This window comes from Lepus europaeus, chromosome 10, assembly GCF_033115175.1.
Source record: "Lepus europaeus isolate LE1 chromosome 10, mLepTim1.pri, whole genome shotgun sequence".
NCBI lineage: Eukaryota > Metazoa > Chordata > Mammalia > Lagomorpha > Leporidae > Lepus > Lepus europaeus.
This window is the reverse complement of record NC_084836.1, coordinates 125,568,254-125,590,192: the sequence shown is the minus strand read 5'-3', so window position 1 is coordinate 125,590,192 and position 21,939 is coordinate 125,568,254. Positions and strand designations below refer to the sequence as shown.

The following is a 21,939-nucleotide window of genomic DNA, read 5'->3' as shown; positions in this document are numbered from 1 at the left end:
CAGAACCTGCTGCTGCTCCAGTTCTGGTCCACAGCAAATGGCCCAGTGCTCATCCGTTTCCCTCCAGGGTCACTCAGGTGAGCTCATTAATCTGGAGCCCCTGGGCCTCATGGCCTGGAAATGGAGTGATGCCTCTTGGGACCAGGAGATGGTGCTAGGAATAGAACCAGGGCTCCCAGAACCAGAGGTTCTGGGTGAAGCAACTTGAATGGATGGGTGAGTGTCACAGATGATGGATGGATGGGTGGTAGGCAGGGGATGGACAGATGACGGATGGTTGGGTGGATGGACAGGTGGGGCATGGGTGGGTGAAAGGGTAGATGTGGATGGGTGATGGGCGGATGATGGACGGATGACAGATGATGGATGGATGGGTGGGTGGGTGTTGCTTCTCAGATTCCAGGGCACTCCGACAAACCCATATCATCTCATTTCACACTGACAAGAGCAACAGATTATTCCCCACCCCTGCACAGATGTGAAATTTCCTGAGTCCGTGTGCTTCTAGCCCAGGTATCCCCACATCAGAGCTGCCCCCTCCTCGCTCCCCACCTGCTTCTGGGCTCGATCCTCTGACCACCTCCCTTTCAGCAGCCAGAATGCTTGTTCTGAAACACAAAAGAGACCCTGTGCCTCTGGTGCCTGGACCCTCTGTGGTCCCTCCTGCCCTCGGCCAAATCCATGGCCCTCAGAGTCCAGCCCCACCTGCCCGCCAGCCTCGCCCCACACACTGACCTCAGCCTTCTCCTCAGCCTGAGGCCAGCCAGGCTGTCCGCTCCCCAGGAGGTGGCCCTGCCCCCCACCAAGGACAGCCCCACAAGGACCACCACGGAGCCCGGGTCTCTGCACCAGAGGGCACCTGCCTCTCCCTCCTCAGAAGGGGAGGACAGAGCCACGGTCCTCCCCAGGCCGCAGTCACTGCTGGGGACTCCCTGGAATGTGTCCCGGCGCATCTGGGAAGGGCCCTCAGGGGCTGGGCTGGGGCCAGGGGAAACACCGCCTTTCCTACTCAGGACTGACCGCTGGGGGGCAGGGTTGGGCTGTGTCATGAAGAACCGGCTCAGCCTGGGGCAACCCAGCTAAGGACCCCTGCCCCCTGGGGAAATGGCTGCCGCTGTGTTTGGGCAGAGCCCCAGTGGCAAGTCCCGGCCCAGGCTGAGAATCACACACACACCCGCCTCCAGGAAGCCCTCGGGACGCGGGGTCAGTGTCCTCCAGAGCCCATCCAGGCCCCTTCCAGCTCAGCACACCCTGACCAAGCCCTCGGCCTGCCTCACCTCACCCTAATCTCCACACCGACCTGCGAGCACATGGGGCCTGAGCACATGGGGTCGGGCAGGGAAGACAGGGCTGCACCTGCCAGGGCACCAGTCCAAAAGGACCAGCCTCAGAGGACGCTGGCTTCCCTGCTCAGCTGTGCCCCCCCACACACACCGCTGCCTGGCCAAAGGCTCCAGCCTGGACAGAGCTGCAGTCCTCACGTGGGCCTGGGGTCCAGCCTCAGCCCCATCTTTTGCCTGCTGCCAGGGTGGTGACAAAGAGTACCCCACACACACGAACCCTGGCCACAGGTGTCACCCCCACCTTCACCTGGCCCCAGCCCAGTCTGGGAGCCTCGTGGATGGCTGTCACACCTTGGAGCAAGAGGACAGGTGGGCGCAGGGCAGTCGTCCAGCAGGAGGTCCATGGCTGGGGTCCCCCTAGTCCTGGCATGTCCAGATCATGCCCGGCACTGTGCAGAAGACAGATCTGGAGGGAGAGGCTAGCACAGGCAGAGGTCGGCACTACCTCCCGGGTCTGCTTCCCCACAGCCCCCTCAGCTCCCCACCCCAGCGCAGGCAGCGGACGCAGCCATGGCTCTAGTGCCACGGCCTTCCCTGTCCACGGGGAAGGTGTGGGTGGTGGGCAGTGCCCTCCCAGCCCCGCAGCCGCAGCTCCTCTCGTGCCGCCCACCCAGGACGCCTCCAGGACCACTCAGCCAGTGCAAGCCGAGGATGACATCACGGTAAGACGTGACCCCCGGGCTCTGAGCATCCGTGTGCTGGACAGAGGACCGTGCAAGGCCAAGGAGAGCAGGCCCAAGGGGCACGTGTGTGGCCACATGCGGAGGCAGGCAGGTGGGACAGAGAGTCAGCAACAACGTGGGTGAGATGCTGTGGACACAGCACGGATCACACACGAGCACGGGGTGTGGGGCTGGGATCTGCCAGTCCTTGGGCAGCTGCTTCTTCTGCTACGGCTCGGGCCAGCACCCCCATCAGAGTTCAGGAGGGAGAAAGCAGAGGAGGGGGGCAAGGCCCAACCCCTCTCAACCCCAAGAGGCCCTAGTCCTGGCCCCTCAGCTGCCAGCACGCATCTGTCCCCTTCCAAGAACAGGGGAGCTGGGAGATGAATCTCCCTCGCCCCAGACCCTCTCCAGAGCCTTGCCCGCCTGCTGCATCTATGCACCGGCCTGGGAGCAACAGGTCTGCCCTGAGCGACGCCCACAGCCCAGGCCCAGGCCCGGCCCCATCCGCTGGCGTGAACACAGCCTTGTGCAGTTTTGCTGCGGAGCCGCCAGGCCTGGCTGTCTGCCTGTCATTGCCCCGCTCTGTGAGTGCCAGCGAGAATCAGCTGACCTGGCCCAGGAGGCTTTGTGACGAGTTGCAGACTGAGAAAGCCAGGCCCGAGGCATTCCGGGGCCCATCCCAGGGGCAGACACGGCACCCCAGCATGGGCTGTCAGGCCCGGGCCACCGCCTCCCTGGAGACTGGAAGGCACTGGCTCCTGCACCCTCCCTGCCCCCCACGCATGCTCCCCGCTGGCCACAACTGCTCCCACCTTGCAGCCCTCTGCATCCCCAGCCTCAATGAGCACCACTTCCTGTAAACTGAGACCACCCAGGACACGCCCCAAAGTCAACACCCCCTGCCCTGGTGCAGCAGGAGACCTTGTGCTGGGAGCCAGTGCCCCGCCAGCCCCTCCTGTGCCTCTGGATGGAAGGGGAGGGGGAGGTACTCCAGTGATTGCCTCCAACAAGCCTCCCAGCAGATGGGCTTGGGCCCTCCAGGGAGCAGGTGCCTCCTCCTCCTTCCTGTTTGCGTGTTTAAGCTTCTCATCAAGACCTGCCGCCTACCCCCTACCCGTGCCTGGGAGGGTGGGGCTCAGGCAGGCAGACCTCACCCCACCCCTCAAGGCTCCACCAGGCTGCCCAGAAACCCTGCTTCCCAAAGGCCTCCATCAGGGCTGACCATGCCCAGAGGACCTTATGCATCCTGGCCTCTGACCTCACTGCACCCACCATTGCCAGAACCAGCCCCCTTCAAGCCCCTTCCTGGCCTCTTCAACTTCCTCTCCCACCCCCGACACATAGGACCTCTGCCTCGGACCCTGCAGGTGCACCCCTCAGCCCCTCTCCCAGGGCCCTCACCCCGACACGTGCAGGTCCCCACCTCCCTCACCCCAACACCAGCAGGTCCCCCCATCCCTCCTCACACCCACACCTGCAGGTCCCCCCTTCATCCTTACCCCCGCACCTGCAGGTCCCCACTCCCTCCTCACCCCACACCTGCAGGTCCCCCCATCCCTCCTCACCCATACACCTGCAGGTCCCCACTCTCTCCTCACCCCACACCTGCAGGTCCCAACTCCCTCCTCACCCCACACCTGCAGGTCCCCCCATCCCTCCTCACCCACACCTGCAGGTCCCCACTCTCTCCTCACCCCACACCTGCAGGTCCCCCCATCCCTCCTCACCCACACCTGCAGGTCCCCACTCTCTCCTCACCCCCACACCTGCAGGTCCACCCCTCCTGACCCACACACCTGCAGGTCCCCCCTCCATCCTCACCCCACACCTGCAGGTCCCCACTCCCTCCTCACCCCCACACCTGCAGGTCCCCACTCCCTACTCACCCCACACCTGCAGGTCCCCCCATCCCTCCTCACCCACACCTGCAGGTCCACCCCTCCTGACCCACACACCTGCAGGTCCCCCCTCTATCCTCACCCACACACCTGCAGGTCCACCCCTCCTGACCCACACACCTGCAGGTCCCCCCTCCATCCTCACCCCACACCTGCAGGTCCCCACTCCCTCCTCACCCCCACACCTGCAGGTCCACCCCTCCTGACCCACACACCTGCAGGTCCCCCCTCTATCCTCACCCACACACCTGCAGGTCCACCCCTCCTGACCCACACACCTGCAGGTCCCCCCTCCCTCCTCACCCACACCTGCAGGTCCCCACTCCCTCCTCACCCACACACCTGCAGGTCCCCACCCCCTCCTGACCCCCACACCTGCAGGTCCCCACTCCCTCCTCACCCACACACCTGCAGGTTCCTACTCCCTCCTCACCCCACACCTGCAGGTCTGCACTCTCTCCTCACCCCCACACCTGCAGGTCCCCCCTCCCTCCTCACCCCCACACCTGCAGGTCCCCATTCTCTCCTCACCCCCACACCTGCAGGTTCCCCCTCCCTCCTCACCCCCACACCTGCAGGTCCCCACCCCTTCCTGACCCCCACACCTGCAGGTCCCCCCTCCCTCCTCACCCACACACCTGCAGGTCCCCACCCCCTTCTGACCCCCACACCTGCAGGTCCCCACTCCCTCCTCACCCCCACACCTGCAGGTCCCAACTCCCTCTTCACCCCACACCTGCAGGTCCCCACCCCCTCCTGACCCCCACACCTGCAGGTCCCCACTCCCTCCTCACCCCCACACCTGCAGGTCTGCACTCTCTCCTCACCCCCACACCTGCAGGTCCCCCCATCCCTCCTCACCCCACACCTGCAGGTCCCCACTCCCTCCTCACCCCACACACCTGCAGGTCCCCACTCCCTCCTCACCCCACACCTGCAGGTCCCCCCTCCCTCTTCACCCACACACCTGCAGGTCCCCACTCCATCCTCACCCACACACCTGCAGGTCCCCCCTCCCTCCTCACCCCACACCTGCAGGTCCCCACTCCCTCCTCACCCACACACCTGCAGGTCCCCACTCCCTCCTCACCCCACACCTGCAGGTCCCCCCTCCATCCTCACCCCCACACCTGCAGGTCCCCACTCCATCCTCACCCCACACCTGCAGGTCTCCACTCTCTCCTCACCCTACACCTGCAGGTCCCCACTCCATCCTCACCCCACACCTGCAGGTCTCCACTCTCTCCTCACCCTACACCTGCAGGTCCCCACTCCATCCTCACCCCACACCTGCAGGTCCCCCCTCCATCCTCACCCCCAACCTGCAGGTCCCCACTCCCTCCTCACCCACTCCTGCAGGTTCCGCTATCATCAGGCTTCTGGCTCTGGGGGTGTGGCCTGTGAGAGCTGACCTCCTCTGCAGGTGCGTGGCCACTGTGATTTCCCTGTGCATTCCTGTGTTTGTGGAGCCCGTGTGTGTGAGTGGTGCAGCGTGCACTCACGTGTGTGTCTCTGAGTGTGAGGGGTGTGCAGACACCAACACAGGCGCCCTCAGAGGCAGGTGGTGGGTGTGGCATGAGAGGAAAGCCAGCAAGCACCGAGTGTGCTCCAGACCAGGCTGTATAAGGGTCCTGAGGCTCCCTCCTGCCTCGAGGCTGCCCTCTGATACCTGCCCAGTGGACGGTGTGGCTGAGTTCTGCCTACCCCCAGTCCCTGTGCGACCCCATACACACAGCACACTCAACGCTGGATGCCTGCTGCCACACACCAGCACCCCAGACCCCCACCGCATGGAGCCCATGCCCGCTCCAGCTCTGGCCTGTCCACCCTGGGGCCCCTGGGCTGCTGTTAAAAGGTCCACTCATTCCTGAAGCTGGAAGTCCTTCCCCAGGGTGAGGCTCACCGTCAGCTGGAATGAGGCCTGCCAGGGTCCAACAAGGCTGGGGCAAGGACAGCGCCCCTGGAGCTGGCCTTGGCAGCACGTGGGCCACGGTGAGGCTTCTGGAGCACTGGCGCCTGCAGCTGGCTTCCCCGGGGGCCGAGCCCATTCAGCCCATGTGCGAGGAGCCTCGCACCCGTGTCTGGCACCCCTGTCTCAAACCCCCATGCCTCACCCAACAAGTTCTGCTTCCTCGCAGGGGCCATGCGGTCCCCTGGACCCCCAGGCACCCAGACACAGGGCAGCGATCTTGCCGGGGCAGAAACTCCCATGTGAGCAGATAACAAACACGCACAGGGGCGGGGCAAGACAGCCAAGGACACAGGCTAGGGTGCCCAGGTCCACAGTGGCCCCAGACAGAGACACAAATGCCCTCGGTACCCTCTGTCCGCAGACCTGGGCACACTCAGAGGCCCCACCACCGGGCAACTCCCCAACACGCAGGCACACATGTGCACAGCCATGGAGCCCCCAGCACCAGGCAACCCTCCAAAATACAGGCACACGTGTGCACAGCCATGGAGCCCCCAGCACCAGGCAACCCTCCAACATGCAGGCACACGTGTGCACAGCCATGGAGCCCCCAGCACCAGGCAACCCTCCAACATACAGGCACACGTGTGCACAGCCATGGAGCCCCCAGCACCAGGCAACCCTCCAACATGCAAGCACATGTGTGCACAGCCATGGAGCCCCCAGCACCAGGCAACCCTCCAACATACAGGCACACGTGTGCACAGCCATGGAGCCCCCAGCACCAGGCAACCCTCCAACATGCAAGCACATGTGTGCACAGCCATGGAGCCCCCAGCACCAGGCAACCCTCCAACATGCAGGCACACGTGTGCACAGCCATGGAGCCCCCAGCACCAGGCAACCCTCCAACATACAGGCACACGTGTGCACAGCCATGGAGCCCCCAGCACCAGGCAACCCTCCAACATGCAGGCACACATGTGCACAGCCATGGAGCCCCCAGCACCAGGCAACCCTCCAACATGCAAGCACACGTGTGCACAGCCATGGAGCCCCCAGCACCAGGCAACCCTCCAACATACAGGCACACGTGTGCACAGCCATGGAGCCCCCAGCACCAGGCAACCCTCCAACATGCAGGCACACGTGTGCACAGCCATGGAGCCCCCAGCACCAGGCAACCCTCCAACATACAGGCACACGTGTGCACAGCCATGGAGCCCCCAGCACCAGGCAACCCTCCAACATGCAAGCACATGTGTGCACAGCCATGGAGCCCCCAGCACCAGGCAAACCCCCAACACACAGGCACACATGTGCACAGCCACGGTCCCAGGCCCTGGGATAGCCAAGGCAGGAGCTGCTGCAGCTGGGGTGGAACTGGGCCTGCCTCCTGGAGTTGCGTCAGCCGAGGCCCCGCCCCCCCCGCACCAGCTCTGCCCCCAGCTGGGAACCTCACTGGAAGCAGCGGAGGCAGCAGCTGGACAGCTCCGGGAAGCTTCCCCTGCCGTGGCAGGAGTCTGGCAGCGAGAGCCCGCACTTTTGGCTCGGGACAGGCCAGTGGAGAGGACAGCAGGTGAGCAGCGGGGTCTGCAGTGTGGCACAGGTAGGGGCGGCGGAGACACGCCGGGCGGTGGGCCTGGGAAGGGGCCGCTTTGGTTCCACTTTGGTCCTGTGCTGGGGTGGCCGGGGCAAGGGCAGGGGCAGGCAGACCCAGTCACCTCTTTCCAGGAAGGGCCCGGCGGCCTGCACCCTGCAGGAGGAGGGGGCTTGGAAGGGAAGTGGCCCCCATGAGTGCTGTCCCGGAGGAAGCTGGCAGAGGCCTCGTGCACCCAGCAGCCTCCCCCTCACTCCAGGCCTGGCGGGCAGCTGCCACCTCTGCCACACACCCTGTGGTGCTGGTGCTCCGATGGCCACATCCCACAGTTCCTGGTCGTTTATTTCCCAGAATCCAGCCCGAGAAACCCCTCCTGGAAGCCCACCGCCAGGCCCCTACCTGCCCAGGGCACCAGCTGCCAAGGGCCAGCCTCGACATGCAGGTCATAGGAACCCCGGAGTCCCTGGATGGGAAGGGCCTGTCCTTCCCACCCACAGCGAGCGTCAGCCCCTGTCAGGACAACAGCACGGGGTCCAACGCCACCTGCCCTGAGCTGCCGCCAGCCCTCGCAGCCCTGTACGTGGTGCTGCCCACCGTGTACTCCGTGATCTGCGCCGTGGGGCTGACCGGCAACACAGCCGTCATCTACGTGGTCCTCAGAGCGCCCAAGATGAAGACGGTGACCAATGTGTTCATCCTGAACCTGGCTGTGGCTGACGGGCTCTTCACGCTGGTGCTGCCGGTGAACATCGCGGAGCACCTGCTGCAGCGCTGGCCCTTCGGGGACCTGCTGTGCAAGCTGGTGCTGGCCATCGACCACTACAACATCTTCTCCAGCGTCTACTTCCTGGCCGTGATGAGTGTGGACCGCTACCTGGTGGTGCTGGCCACAGTACAGTCTCGCCGTGCGCCCCGGCGCACCCACCGAGGCGCCAAGCTCACCAGCCTGTGCGTCTGGCTGGGTGTGACCCTGCTGGTCCTGCCATTCTTCTCCTTCGCGGGCGTCTACAGCAACGAGCTGCAGGTCCCCAGCTGCGGGCTCAGCTTCCCGAGGCCCGAGCGGGCCTGGTTCAAGGCCAGCCGCATCTACACCCTGGTGCTGGGCTTCGTGGTGCCCGTGTGCACCATGTGCGTGCTGTACATGGACCTGCTGCGCAGGCTGCGGGCTGTCCGGCTCTGCTCCGGAGCCAAGGCTCTGGGCAAGGCCAAGCGGAAAGTCACGGTACTGGTGTTTGCCGTCCTGGCCGCGTGCCTGCTCTGCTGGACGCCCTTCCACCTGGCCTCCGTCGTGGCCCTGACCACAGACATGCCCCAGACCACCCTGGTCATCAGCATCTCCTACGTCATCACTAGCCTCAGCTACGCCAACTCATGCCTCAACCCGTTCCTCTACGCCTTCCTGGACGACAACTTCCGCAAGAGTTTTCGCACGCTGTTCCCGTGCGGCGCGGCTTGAGAGCCCCTCCAGGAGCACCCCGCCTCCCCACAACCCGGCCCCGCCCAGGCTGCACCACCCTACCCCACCACCCCCCACTCCCCACCCCTCCAGCCTCGTCCAGGCAGCACCCCAAGTCCTGGAGTCCTGCCCGCCCCGTCCGGGAGCGCCCTGCGTCCCCGCCTCCCCCTCCCCCTGCCCAGACAACGCCCCATCCAGGCAGCGCCCCGTTTTTTCTAATATATTTATTTGATTGTTTTACTTGAAAGGCAGAGTGACAGAAAGAGAGGGAGGGACCGGCTCTGTGGGTAAAGCCGCCGCCTGCAGTGCAGGCATCCCAGATGGGTGTGGGTTCAAGTCCCAGCTGCTCTACTTCCAATCCAGCTCTCTGCTATGGCCTGGGGAAACAGTGGAAGATGGTCCAAGTCCTTGGGCCCCTGCACCCGGGTGGGAGGTCCGGAAGAAGCGGCCAACTGGGAAGTGAACCAGCAGATGGAAGTCCTCTCTCTCTGCCTCTCCTTCTCTCTCTGTAGCTCTGACTTTCAAATAGATACATAAATCTTTTAAAAAGAAAGGAAGAGAGGAAGAGACAGACAGGGTGTCCATGTGCTGCCACAACAGCCAGGTCAAAGACAGAACAGGAGCTCCATCTGGGTCTCCTACACGGGTGCAGGGGCCCAGGCACCCAAAGGACTCCACGAGCATTAGCAGGGAGCTGGATGGGAAGTGGAGCAACGGGACTCGGCTCGCACAGCACTAGCCCCGTCTTTGATATCTCCGAGCGATAGAGGCCCCAGAAGTCGGCCGCTACCTTCAGAGACAGCCAGAGTTAGGCTCCCTTTCCTGTCTGCCTCCTGGACAGCCCCTGGGCAGGCAGCAGCAGGCACTTAGGCCCCAGCAGGAGGTCCTGACACAACAGGAGCCCTGAATCCACCCACAGAGACCCCACTGCCCCTGTCATCCCAGGGCCAGCCCTGAGCCTCACGGCCGAGAGCCACTGGGCTCCTCCAGGTGGCATCAGGAGGTGACCAAGCCGGGCACCCCAGGCAGCAAAACCCAGGGTCTCTGCAGAGGCCGAGGACACCTGCGTCAAAAGACCAAGAGACCTCTCGCTGGGAGGCCTGTGCTCTGTGTGTGCCCCCTGTCCAGGGGCCATGTGTCACCTGCAGGGGCTCGCACCTGGAACCCCTGGGCCTGGACCCAGCCAGCAGCAGCTGCTATGAGACTCAGGCTTGGGAGGGGCTCCCAGGTGCAGGGTCAGAGACCCTGACTTCCAGGTGGAGGGGCCAAGCAGGTCCCCAAAGACCACCCGGTGGGCCTGGCCCCTCTGGTTGAGTCTGGAGTCTCAGCCTTGCCTCTGGGTGCGGTCAGGACCCAGGACTCACCACCCCGGCCCACGTCGGGTGCAAGCCCACCACGTTCTCCAGCCTGAGCCCCCTCAGATGTCACCGCAGGGGGTCAGGAGTCAGAGGGCCTTTTTCAGATGGTTTAGACTCAGGGTCCTGAGAGGTTGCAGCCCAGGTGTGGCCAAGGCTCTGGTCACCTGAAGCCTCAGCCGCTGGGCATGTGGACAGCTGCTCAGGGCCCCCAGGGAAGCCAGCGAGAGTGGGCAGGAGAAAACTGACGTGTCTGGGGGGCGCTGGCCGCCCTCCCCCACTCTGTGCAGCAGCAGGGAGTGGCCAGGCCCGGGGTGAGGGACGTACTTGCAGCAAACACCCACACCCACGCCTCCGCGGGGAGAACGAGCTGTTCTCGGCCCCTTTCCTGCGTGTTGAGTGCGCGGCAGTCACACCTTGCTCCGCAGAGCAGCCTAATTACCGAGCGAGCAGCGGCTGCGCTGTGTCGAGCGCTCCCTGAGCACACGGGCGAGGGCGGTAACGGGTGTGAGAAGAGGCGCAGCGCCTGAGCAGGCGGAGGCAGGGGCCGCCTTTCGCCCTCGGGTGGGGGTCCCCCCTCTGCCCCCACTGGCCACCCTCCGTGGCTCATTTCCCCGAAGACCCAGACCGTGTGTCCTGCAGGAGATGCTGCCCATCCGTGGCCAAGGATGGGAGCCTCAGAGAAAGCCCCGCCCCACGTATCTGTCCACGGGGAGCCTGACGCAGATCAGCACGGCCAGGACAGACCAGTCCCCAGCCCAGGGGGAGACCCAAGGCCTGGGTAGCCACAGGCTGTCAGGAGGGGTGAGGGAGGCCTGTTCTCACAGGGGTCCCGTCCCAGTAAGCGGCTGACCCCCGCCCACCCACACTGTGGACTTCCTGATGCAGGGGTGGGGAGGAGGCCACTCTGAAGCACGCCCCCTGCCCAGGGCTCAGGCCCTTCCGGCCCCAGGTCTCACGGCCACTCCTGCTCTGCCCTCAGGACCCCCGGGCTCGGCCTGCCTGTGGCCACCTGCCCTGGGCGGGGGGAGCCCAAAGCAGCAGGTGAGGCCGACAGGGCCCAGGAGGGCTCAGCAGTCCCCTCTGCACAGAGGCTCAAACAAACCAGGTTTCAGCAAGTGCAGCGGCGGGCGGGAGGGCGGGGTGCAGGGAGGCTGGGGTGCGGGCGTGAGGGCGGGGGTGCAGGGAGACTGGAGTGCGGGCGAGAGGGCAGGGGTGCAGGGAGACTGGAGTGCGGGGCGTGAGGGCGGGGGTGCAGGGAGGCTGCGGTACGGGGCGTGAGGGCGGGGGTACAGGGAGGCTGGGGTGGGGGCGTGAGGGCGAGGGTGCAGGGAGACTGGAGTGCGGGCGGGAGGGCGGGGTGCAGGGAGGCTGGGGTGCGGGCGTGAGGGCGGGGGTGCAGGGAGGCTGCGGTGCGGGCGGGAGGGCGGGGGTGCAGGGAGACTGGAGTGCGGGCGAGAGGGCAGGCGTGCAGGGAGACTGGAGTGCGGGGCGTGAGGGCGGGGTGCAGGGAGGCTGGGGTGCGGGCGGGAGGGCGGGGGTACAGGGAGACTGGGGTGCGGGGCGTGAGGGCGGGGGTGCAGGGCATGAGGGAGGGGGTGCAGGGAGGCTGGGGTGCGGGCGTGAGGGCGGGGGTGCAGGGAGGCTGGGGTGCAGGGCGGGAGGGCAGGGGTGCAGGGAGGCTGGGGTGCAGGTGGGAGGGCGGGGGTGCAGGGAGACTGGAGTGCGGGCGAGAGGGCGGGGGTGCAGGGAGGCTGGGGTGTGGGGCGTGAGGGCGGGGGTGCAGGGAGGCTGGGGTGTGGGGCGTGAGGGCGGGGGTGCAGGGAGACTGGAGTGCGGGCGAGAGGGCGGGGGTGCAGGGAGGCTGGGGTGTGGGGCGTGAGGGCGGGGGTACAGGGAGACTGGGGTGCGGGGCAGGAGGGCGGGGGTGCAGGGCATGAGGGAGGGGGTGCAGGGAGACTGGAGTGCGGGCGAGAGGGTGGGGGTGCAGGGAGGCTGGGGTGCGGGGCGTGAGGGCGGGGGTGCAGGGAGGCTGGGGTGCCGGTGTGAGGGCAGGGGTGCAGGGAGGCTGGGGTGCGGGCGTGAGGGCAGGGGGGCAGGGAGGCTGGGTGGGGGCAGGTGTGGGCATGGAGCGTGGGGGCAGGAGTGTGGGGGTGCGGAGAGTGGGGACAGGGGCGTGGGGACAGGGGCGTGGGGACAGGGGCGTGGGGGCACAGGTGGGTATGGGCGCGGGGAATGGGGGCAGGAGCGTGGGGGCAGGGGTACAGGGAGACTGGGGTGCGGGCGTGAGGGCGGGGGTGTAGGGAGGCTGGGGCAAGGGGCGTGTTGGCAGGGGTTCAGAGAGTATGGGGTGCAGATGGGTATGGGCGTGGGGAGTGGGGGCAGGAGTGTGGGGGCAGGGGTTCAAGGAGGCTGGGGTGCGGGCGAGAGGGGTGTGGGGCATGGGGGCAGGGGTGCAGGGAGACTGGGGCACAGTGTGGGGGCATGGAGCATGGGGCACAGAGCATGGGGTGCAGAGCATAGGGGCGCAGAGCGTGGGGCAGGGCCATGGGGGCAGCCCACACGGGACATCCTGGGAGCCAGGGCCCTGCCTCCTACGTCCTTACCCCTGCCTGGCCTGCCTTCTGGTGGACACCAGCTGTGGGTGGCGGCCCTGGGCTCCCAGGGAGTGACACGGTCAGCAGCCCAGGGCCTCACACTTGAACCCCCCGGCTGCCTGGGGCCTCCCTCCCGATTTCCCCTTGATGCTGAATTTTGGTCTCAAAAGCAACACGTCGGCCACAGATGTTTGCATCCAGCCCCCAGCACGCCAGCAGCTGGAGTGAGGGCCAGCGTCCTCACAAGAGGCAGCTCTGAGCTTCATGTGAGGACCCGGCAAGAAGGCAGGGCTCGGCAGAACCCCACTGTACCAGCACCCTGATCTCGGACTTCCAGCCTCGACGGGGGGCCTCACCACAGCCCTCGTCACGGGTCTGGTGACAAGATCATCTGCCTGCCACACGGGAGCCCCAGGAGATCACCCAGGCGGTTGCCATGTTCACTGTTCACAAAGCTCCCCTCAGATCTGCTCAAAGAAGGGGGTGGGGGCCCCCCCGGGGACGAAGAGGGTGCAGAAGACCCTGGGGCTCAGCAGGGGCGGCGCCTAGGGGAGGAGAGAGGTGCGGAATTGCTGCTTAGGGAGAAAAAAGAGTGGCTATGACTCAGCATAGCTGGTTTCCCCTCCCCCGAAGCTGGGCCTCCCCGGGACCCTACCCCAAGGGCAGCCTCAAGGGTGCACTGGGAGGGACCCCAGTCCCCTCCCAGGAAAGTTACCCCCCCTGTCCAGTCCCCGTGTGACTGTCAGAAACACCTGTTGGAAGCACAGTGGAGTCAGTGAGCCGTGGTTTATTAGGGAACCTCCCTCACCACCCAAGGCAGGTGCAGGGTCGGCCGCATGCATGGGAAACGGCACTTGTTGCATGCAAAATACAGGAAGATGCGCGTGACGCAGCACAGACTCATACACTTTTCAGCTTCGGCAAGAAAACACTGCACTGGGAGCTTCCATCCTCCTGGGAGCAGCTGCTGTGAACAGGACCCCCGAGGCAGGAGGAGCCAGTCCAGGATCCGCACCTGGGCGCCGCAGGTGTCCGAGGCCACCTGGCCAGGGTCTCTGTAGAAGATCGGAGTCTTTCCAAGGCTCCCACTGTTCCCATAGTTCTACAGAGAAGCCTTTGCGAAGTCTCCGGCCTGCAGCTTCCTCCTGCAGACCATAGCGGGCTGCTCTCCAAGGGACTGGGACCCCTGCCCCCAAACATCCCACAGCCCAGACAGTGCCTGCCCAAGCCCCACCCCTCGCAGTGGCTTCCCATGGGATGCCAACCCGCCAGCTGGCAATGGCAAGCTCAGGCCTTGCCCAGACACCCCGAGGCCTGTGGACTAAGCAGTCTCAAGCGACAGAGTAGAATACAGTCCATCCGCCCCGGTTCCAAGGCCCTGGGACCTCTTTCCAGATGCAGAGCCTCTGTTCTCTGACTCGGTGAGGGAGAACCCCAGGGAGAGCCTGTTCCCCTGCCCTGAACCGGATGCCGAGACCAGCACACGGGTCTCCGCCTTGTGGGCAGAGCAGGCCACGTGGTCCCGTGGCACCTTCCTCCTGAGCCACTTCTCACACACGGGTCTCCGCCTTGTGGGCAGAGCAGGCCACGTGGTCCCGTGGCACCTTCCTCCTGAGCCACTTCTCACACACGGGTCTCCGCCTTGTGGGCAGAGCAGGCCACGTGGTCCCGTGGCACCTTCCTCCTGAGCCACTTCTCACACACTGAAAAGCAGGCAGATGTGGAACGAGGGCTCGGCTCCCTTCTGCAGGAGCAGGCTCACTGAGAAGCCCCAGGGCCAGGGCCTCTGCTGGTCTCCTGGAGCAGGCGGGCGTGCAGCCCTGAGCCGAGCCACAGCCATGGATGCATGGCTGGCAGCTGCACTGAGGCAAGAGCAATCCACGCCGTGGCCTGCCCAGCACGCAAGGCCCCTCGCCGAGGCTAACAGCCTGCCTGGACACCCCGAGGGTCCCTGGTGCCACAGGCGCAGGCAGAACAGGCAGGTGCTCCCGGTGGTGGCTCCGAGCTCAGAGAAGCGCTGCCCACTGCTCTCCCTGGGCAGCACCAAGCCGGTCCAGTGACCACAAGGCTGAAGGCAATGCAGACATCACTCGACACACAGGGTGCACATGACTATGAAGCTGCTGTCCCACTTCCACGCGTGTGCCCAGTGCACGCACGCAGCTGCCTCGGCAGGGCAGAGGCCGAGGACAAGAGACACATAGCTGGGAAGGTCACGTGGGCCCCCGTCCGGTGTGGGCAGTCTCAAGTGCCGCAGCCCAGCACCAGGAGAGCGGCTCAGTCTGGTGGAGGCCATGGAGGCAGCCTCATGCTCTGACCCGTCCCATGATGTCACCAGGTCCTGGGCCAAGCAAGCCTGGGCCAAAGGCAAAGCCCATCCGAGGCTGCAGACACGCAGGGCTCGGGGGTCAGCCTAGAGAGCAGTGACCTGCGTGAGCTCCGTGTTGGGTGTGGACGGGCTCTGGGGGCTGACGGGCACCATGGGCAGGTCCACGCCTAGTCATGCGGGCCGCGGCACTGTCTCCGAGGTCTTGCAGGCGAGGGCCACATCCTTGGCGATGCTGCGCACACGGTCCGACACCTGCATCTCCCGGCGCAGGGCGGACGCACAGCAGAACCTGCGGAAGCAGGCCTTGAAGTTCTCGTCCAGGAAGGCATAGAGAATGGGGTTGAGGCAGCTGTTGACGTAGCCCAGAGCCGTGCAGAAGCGCAGCACGGCCACGGCCGTCTCACTGCCCGGCTGGACGCCCAGCCCCTGCACCAGCACGAAGACCTGCACGGGCGTCCAGCAGCCCACGAACACGGCTACCACCACCAGCACCAGCCGTGTGATGCGCCGCAGGTTCCGGTCCTTCTCACGTGAGCCTGAGAGCAGGCGGACGCCGCGGAGCCGCCGGATCATGAGGCTGTAGCAGACGGAGATGATGAGCACGGGGATGATGAAGGAGAAGAGGAAGATGCAGACGGCAAACACCGGGCCCCAGTAGTCCTGGGGGGTGGGGATCTCCACCAGGCACTCGATCTCTGCAGGCAGGAAACAGGGTCAGAGGAGCCGCCACCCACCAGGAGCCCCCTGGAGCTAGAGGGAGGGGCCGCCCCACTGACCTTCATCCTCGACCTGTGCCGAGCCCATGATGGCAACCGGAACGCCAACCACAGAGGCCAGGGCCCAGATGGCCACGTTCACGGCCTGGGCCTTACTGGACGTGCGGACGTCCAGGGCGCGGATCGGGTGGCAGATGGCCACGTAGCGGTCCACACTCATGGCCGTCAGGGTGAAGGTGCTGGTGAACATGTTGTAGTAGTCGATGGCAATCACGGCCTTGCACAGGGCGTTCCCGAACGGCCAGAAGCCCAGCAGGACGTCGGTGCCCTGGAAAGGCAGGGTCAGCAGGACCAGCGTGTCGGCCAAGGCCAAGTTGAAGATGTAGATGTTGGTGGCCGTCTTCATCTTGGTATGTCTGCAAGAGGACAGCAGCCAGTCAGGCTTCGCGGGGTCACCCTGACTGAGCCTGCGTGCACCGCCCCCCTCCGCATCAGGCAGGCTGCTGGACCTAACCCACGAAGCAGCATCGCAGGGGTGGGAGCTGGGGCGAGCACCCCAACAAATCCCACCAGGGCTCCTGCTGGACATAGAAGGGTTCTAACCCCCAAGATGTCTACTTTGGAAGAGCTGGAGGCTTCAGGACACACGGCTGATGCTGCACGAAGGCAGCGGGAACGAGAAGGTGAAGAACCCGTCCTCCTCACGGGCGAGTCCCCTCCAGGCCTCCCATGGACTCAGAGGCTTGCCCTGCAACTTCCAGAGGTTTCCAGTGCCCTAGAGACCGTAACAGCACGTGCCAGGACAGGAAATGGTGATGGGGATGGGATGGGTGACTCTAGCCAAGCACCTGGAACAGGGCTGGGAAAGTTGTGGATAATAAATATTAGTAGAATAAATTAATGGTGGTGGTGGTGGTAGTGGTGATGGTGGTGGTGATGGTGGTGGTGGTGATGGTGATGATGGTGGTGGTGTGATGATGGTGATGGTGGTGATGGTGGTAGTGGTGATGATGGTGGTGATGGTGGTGATGATGGTGGTGGTGGTGGTTACGGTGGTGGTGGTGGTAATGATGGTGATGGTGATGATGGTGGTGGTGATAGTGGTGGTGGTGGTGGTGGTGGTGATGGTGATGATGGTGGTGACAGCAACACCAGAGGTAATATTCGATATCAGTTTAGCTGCAGAGGTACGAGGTGGGAAGTGTGAGGTTCAATTCTGCCTCTTGGACAGACTCAGAACAAGCAGAAGAGGCTTGAATTACAGCTCAACAACAGACAAGACACTGACAATGGCAGATCCTTGTCAGGCTCTTCACGTGGGTTTTACCTCACTTAAGACACAAAACGCTATCTTAACCCCCACTCTGGGGAGGGGGAGCTGGGACCCCGAGTGTCTGGGCCGCTCTCCTGAGACAGAACTGTTTGACAGTCGGGCAGGGATGGGAACAGGTGTCTCTGCTCCTGGGGCAGCCGCCCCCGTCCACTAGGTCACGTGGCCTCTGGAGCCGTGTACAGCTGGGGACCCTGGCCGGCAGGAGGACAGTCCCTGTCTGTTCAAGTCCAGGAGTGGCTTTGAGAGGGTTAACGACCCACGGCTGACACAAGAAGTGGTCAGCCAGGCTGCTACCTGTCTGAGCCAGCCGCAGACGGCAGCCACAGTCGGCCCTGAGTGTCAGCCCTGGGAGGGACACCACACACGTGCACACATACATGCACATACATGTGGCCATGTGGTTTCTCTTCCTGACTTTCCAGACAAGGAAAACATGGTTTGCTCAGGGACACACGGGACAGGTGGGGGAGGTGGGGCCTGGGTACCCCCACTGCCCTGTCCTGCTTCCCCCAAAGTTCCCACCCTGACACCCTGCTGGCAGGGTAGGCAGAAGGACCATCCCCACTCTCTGGATCAAGGGACACTCTGGGAACAGTAAGATCTCCCCAGCCAAGTCACCTTCTTGCCCAGGAACCACCCACAGCTCCCCACTGCCTGCCATGCAAAGTGCTCCCAACCTGGCACTTGAACCCCAGCCGCTGCCTCCAGTTCTCTTCCACCCCTCACCTGGACAGACCCAGGGCCCAAGTCTTCTCTGCCTTCTTGCCCAGAGCACTCTCCATGTGTAAGTCTCCTTGCACATCCTGGCACAGCTCCCCACACTGCCCCAATGCCGCCCCCTGCCCCCACCCCCAAAGACCTGGCACCAGCTGGCTTCTTCAGGGTCCTCACGAGCTTCTCATTCTCTGAGCAGATCATGGGCAGGGCGACACACTCGCACGGCCCCCGTGCCCCCTGGGTGGACCGGCAGGAGGGCTCTCATGGCTCACCACGGCAGCCTGTGGCACAGAGCCTGGCCGTGGCCCTCCCAGGACAGACCAGCAGGGGCAGGAAAGGCCCCTGCTCTGCCCTCTGCCACAGGGGCCTCCCCAAAGAGTTGACAGGGCCTCAGCATCGACCCTACCACCCTGGACAAGGCACAACTCAAAGGCAGGGGGACAGAAATCAGCACCTGCTCATGCCGGGCCCTTCCAGAACAAACCCTGCCTCCCCACAGCTGTGAGGGGTCCACAGACAGGGGCCTGGGGAACAGCCCCCTCCCCCGCAGCTGTGAGGGGCCCAGCCTACCTGAGGATGACGTACATGACCAGGCAGTTTCCCAGCAGGCCCCCGACGCACACAGCCAGGTAGAGCCCTACGATGGTGGCCTTGAGCCCCAGGGGCAGGAAGGCTCCGTGGCTGGAGTTGAGCAGCAGGTGGGGGGGCGGCAGACTGTGGTTGGGGCTCAGGAGAGACAGGTTGCCCTGAAGGTGGCTGCCGTACAGCTCCTCCCAGAACGGAGCAGGGAACAGGGACTCCATCTGTCAGCACCTGGGCCAGGGCACAGGACGAGTGACTCCCAGCAAGCACCACCCAGGCCACACAGGCACACACGCGTGCACACGCAGGGACGCACATGCATTCTCACACCAGGACACGTGCCCAGACACGCAGCTGCCCGTGTACTCACATGTGCACACACACGAGCACACAGGACACAGGCTGCTCACGGCTCTCGCTCCCCCACTGTCCGAGAGGCTGCCAGCTCCAGCGACGCAAGCCCTCACCTCCACAACCTCCTCGGGAGCTGGGAACGGAGACCCCGGCCTGCGGCTCCGGGCAGCCGGGGCAGGTGCAGAGAGGCTGAAGGGGCCCCTCCTCGCGTGCCGGCCTGGGAGGCCCCGGTGAGGCTGTGGCGGCTGCCCTCCTCGCGTGCCGGCCTGGGAGGCCCCGGTGAGGCTGTGGCGGCTTCTCCTTCTCTGCAGACGCCAGGCGCCAGCGACGCAGCCAGGAGTGCGGCAGCCAGGAGCGGGGGAGGGGGAGGAGGCTGCAGCTCCAGAGGGGGCGGGGCTTCACAGGCTGGAGGAGGGGGCCACAGGGAAAGTGGGTCACCTGGGCCACCAAGGACAGGGAAAGACACAGGGCCAGGCCATAAGGAGATGAACAATGAGGCTCAAACCCACAGATCCCAGGCGGATCGCAGGGCAGAGACGTCAACAGGTTCATAGAGCCAGAGACAAGACACAGCACACAAACGCAGGACAGACGTGCACGGGACCTGGGAGAGACATACACAGGACACATACACAGGACACATATGGGACAGGACTCACAGGGAAATGGAAAAAGCACACAGCTGTGTGTGGCATCTCACACACAGACGCAGCCCCGGGGCAGGCAGAGGCCCCAACGTGCCTTAATTGTCATTCTGTGCTCAGAGCAGACTCTTTGGGCCCTCAGCCTGGCCAAGCCTCAGCGTTCCAGAGCCTGGCAAACAGCAGGATGCCTGGTCCAGGACAAGCTGGCACTGTGCCCACTGTGTGCCTCTCGTGCCTATGGCCAGCTAAGCCCATCACAAACCCAAGCTCCAGAATACCCTGCACCCGGCCACGCCACCCATGCTGCCCTCCCACCCAGGAGCAACCTGCCTCAGAGGTATGGTGCTGCTGTCCACGCGACAGACAGGATGCAGCCTGGGTCTGGTTGTCACTTGGAGGTCCCACAGATGTCTCACACAACTGATCAGCTCCCACGGTCACCTGCACAGTCCAATCAAAGGAACAGCTACGGGTCAAGGCTGTGTGGGTGATGGCGCAGCTGGGTGGCCAGCCCCCCGGTCACATGTCTGTCCTCTCTGCCTGGGCTTTGAAGGCGGGTCAGACCCCCTTCCCACCCAGAGAGACCCAGCTCACAGCATCCTTCTCCAGGATGGGACCTGGTTGCTAGGCAACTGGAAGCCGCGTCGCTAGGATACCTGGTGAATCAGGAGAGGCGAGAGCGGACGGACGCCCCAGGACTCGGGTGTCCCGAGCTGCCCCCATCTCCTTCTCACCTCCGCATCTTCACTGCAGCTGAGATTCAGGGTCACCTGTGTGCAGTCAGGGGACACACGACAGCCCAGGAGTGCACATTCACAAGGAGGCGTGAACACAGGGCCACACACATGCAAGCCCACAACAAGGCACCAGGCACATGGCAGACCGAGAGTGACCGGCACGTTTGGGCAAAGGCAGACGCTGACCGAAGCCCTCCGACCAAGCACAGCGGAACCCACTGACCGTGGGAGTCCAGGGGAGGCAGGCCCAGGTGGCTCAGACTCCTGCAGCCCTTCCCCTGGCTGCCTGTGCCTGCCTCCCGCAGAACCCCGCCCAGGGAGGCCACTGCTGGGCTCTGTGAAGAGCCCATTGGAGAAGAGGGGGCGTGCTGGGAGGGGTGGGAGGCAGAGAAAGGGAGGACCGGGCTCCTTCTCCCCACATAACCTTGGTCCCTCCAGCCCAGGCAGCTGCCCACCAGCCACACCCGGGGCTGCCTTTCCCAGACCTCCAGGTGCAGCAGTGGCCGGGGCTACTTCCTGCGGCCCCGCTCCCTCTGTGGGCCCTGCAGGGGCTGGGGCTCTGCCTCAGCACCCCCACTTCAGAACTGTCTCCAACTGCAGAATGTGCCCCCTCCTGTGTTCTGCGCCGTGCGGCCTTGTCCCATTTCCAACCACAGGACACACGTGTCCCAGGGTGCTGCCGGTGTTCCCAGCCCAGCCAGCTCAAGTCCCAGCGCCAGCCCTGGGAGCCCAGCAGCCACCACCCACCCAGCCTGAGCTGCGAGTCAGTGGTGACACATCTGCCCGGCTGTGTCAGGGGGGTCCTGGTCTCAGCAGAGACCCCAGCAGAAGCCAGGAGGAGGCACTACCTGGCCCCTACAAGGTGCTGTCAAATTCAAGAACGCGTGGGCCAGCACCGCGGCTCACTAGGCTAATCCTCTGCCTGTGGCGCCGGCACACCAGGTTCTGGTCCCAGTCGGGGCGCCGGATTCTGTCCCGGTTGCCCCTCTTCCAGTCTAGCTCTCTGCTGTGGCCTGGGAGTGCAGTGGAGGATGGCCCAAGTGCTTGGGTCCTGCACCCGCATGGGAGACCAGGGGAGGCATCTGGCTCCTGGCTTCGGATCAGCGCGATGCGCCGGCCGCAGCAGCCACTGGAGGGTGAACCAACAGTAAGGGAGGACCTTTCTCTCTGTCTCCTCTCTCACTGTCCACTCTGCCTGTCAAGAAAAGAAAAAGAAAGAACGCATGGTCAGCTAGGGCCCTGCAGTGCAGGGGTCACAGGGCTGCTGACTGTTCATTGTTTTGGGGAGTTCTGAACCTGCACCCCATCCCCACAGCCCCTCAGCCTGTGCACAGTGTGGGGACTCCTTGAAGAGGCAGGGAGGGCTGTGGGGAGGCTCCCCCAGGGGCCGCCTCCTCCTAGCAGCCTGCCTGGATGCTCAGGAGCCCAGGCTGGGGCTGCCGCTCTGTTCCTCAACAATGACTCCTCCTGGCTCCTGAGGGTCCAGGCCAGGGGACAGTTGGGTGGGGGTCATGGGATGAGCAGCAGCCCGTGGAGAAGGGACCTGCAAGTCCTCGTTTTTGTAGGATTGAGAAACAGGGCCCCCCTTCCCCCCTGGTTCCCAGCAAGGTCCCCGAGGCCCAGTGCTTGCCTGACTCCCACAGCCAGGGTGTCCTGTCCTCACTCCCTGCCATTCTCTGTGCAGCTGGGGCCCACCAGGAG

General features: G+C 64.7%; 2 protein-coding genes across 4 annotated transcripts; one reads left to right on the top strand and one right to left on the bottom strand.

Annotated features, from left to right (window-relative positions):
- Nucleotides 1-7,854: 7,854 nt before the first annotated feature.
- On the top strand, nt 7,855-8,874 carry NPBWR2 (neuropeptides B and W receptor 2). The gene has a single exon (XM_062202594.1). The coding sequence runs from the start codon at nt 7,855-7,857 to the stop codon at nt 8,872-8,874; it is 1,020 nt and encodes a 339-aa protein (XP_062058578.1).
- A 6,452-nt stretch (nt 8,875-15,326) lies between these two features.
- OPRL1 (opioid related nociceptin receptor 1) lies at nt 15,327-18,724 on the bottom strand. Of its 3 annotated transcripts, none has more exons than XM_062202436.1 (3): nt 18,492-18,724; nt 15,932-16,287; nt 15,327-15,850 (listed from the first exon to the last, which is right to left on the bottom strand). In XM_062202436.1, the coding sequence occupies exons 1-3, from the start codon at nt 18,722-18,724 to the stop codon at nt 15,327-15,329; spliced, it is 1,113 nt and encodes a 370-aa protein (XP_062058420.1). The 3 variants fall into 3 exon arrangements, with proteins under 3 accessions (XP_062058420.1, XP_062058421.1, XP_062058422.1); XM_062202437.1 differs by having other exon boundaries at nt 18,507-18,724; XM_062202438.1 differs by having other exon boundaries at nt 15,932-16,294; nt 18,471-18,624.
- Between the last annotated feature and the right edge of the window lie 3,215 nt (nt 18,725-21,939).

Excerpts from the sequence above, each read along its gene's own strand:
- NPBWR2 (XM_062202594.1), top strand. The coding sequence starts at position 7,855 with ATGCAGGTCATAGGAACCCCGGAGTCCCTGGATGGGAAGGGCCTGTCC.
- OPRL1 (XM_062202436.1), bottom strand. The coding sequence starts at position 18,724 with ATGGAGTCCCTGTTCCCTGCTCCGTTCTGGGAGGAGCTGTACGGCAGC. Across the intron at positions 16,288-18,491 it reads GTCATGTACGTCATCCTCAG|ACATACCAAGATGAAGACGG; the intron begins GTAGGCTGGGCC and ends GTCCTCTTGCAG. Across the intron at positions 15,851-15,931 it reads GGCACAGGTCGAGGATGAAG|AGATCGAGTGCCTGGTGGAG; the intron begins GTCAGTGGGGCG and ends TCCTGCCTGCAG.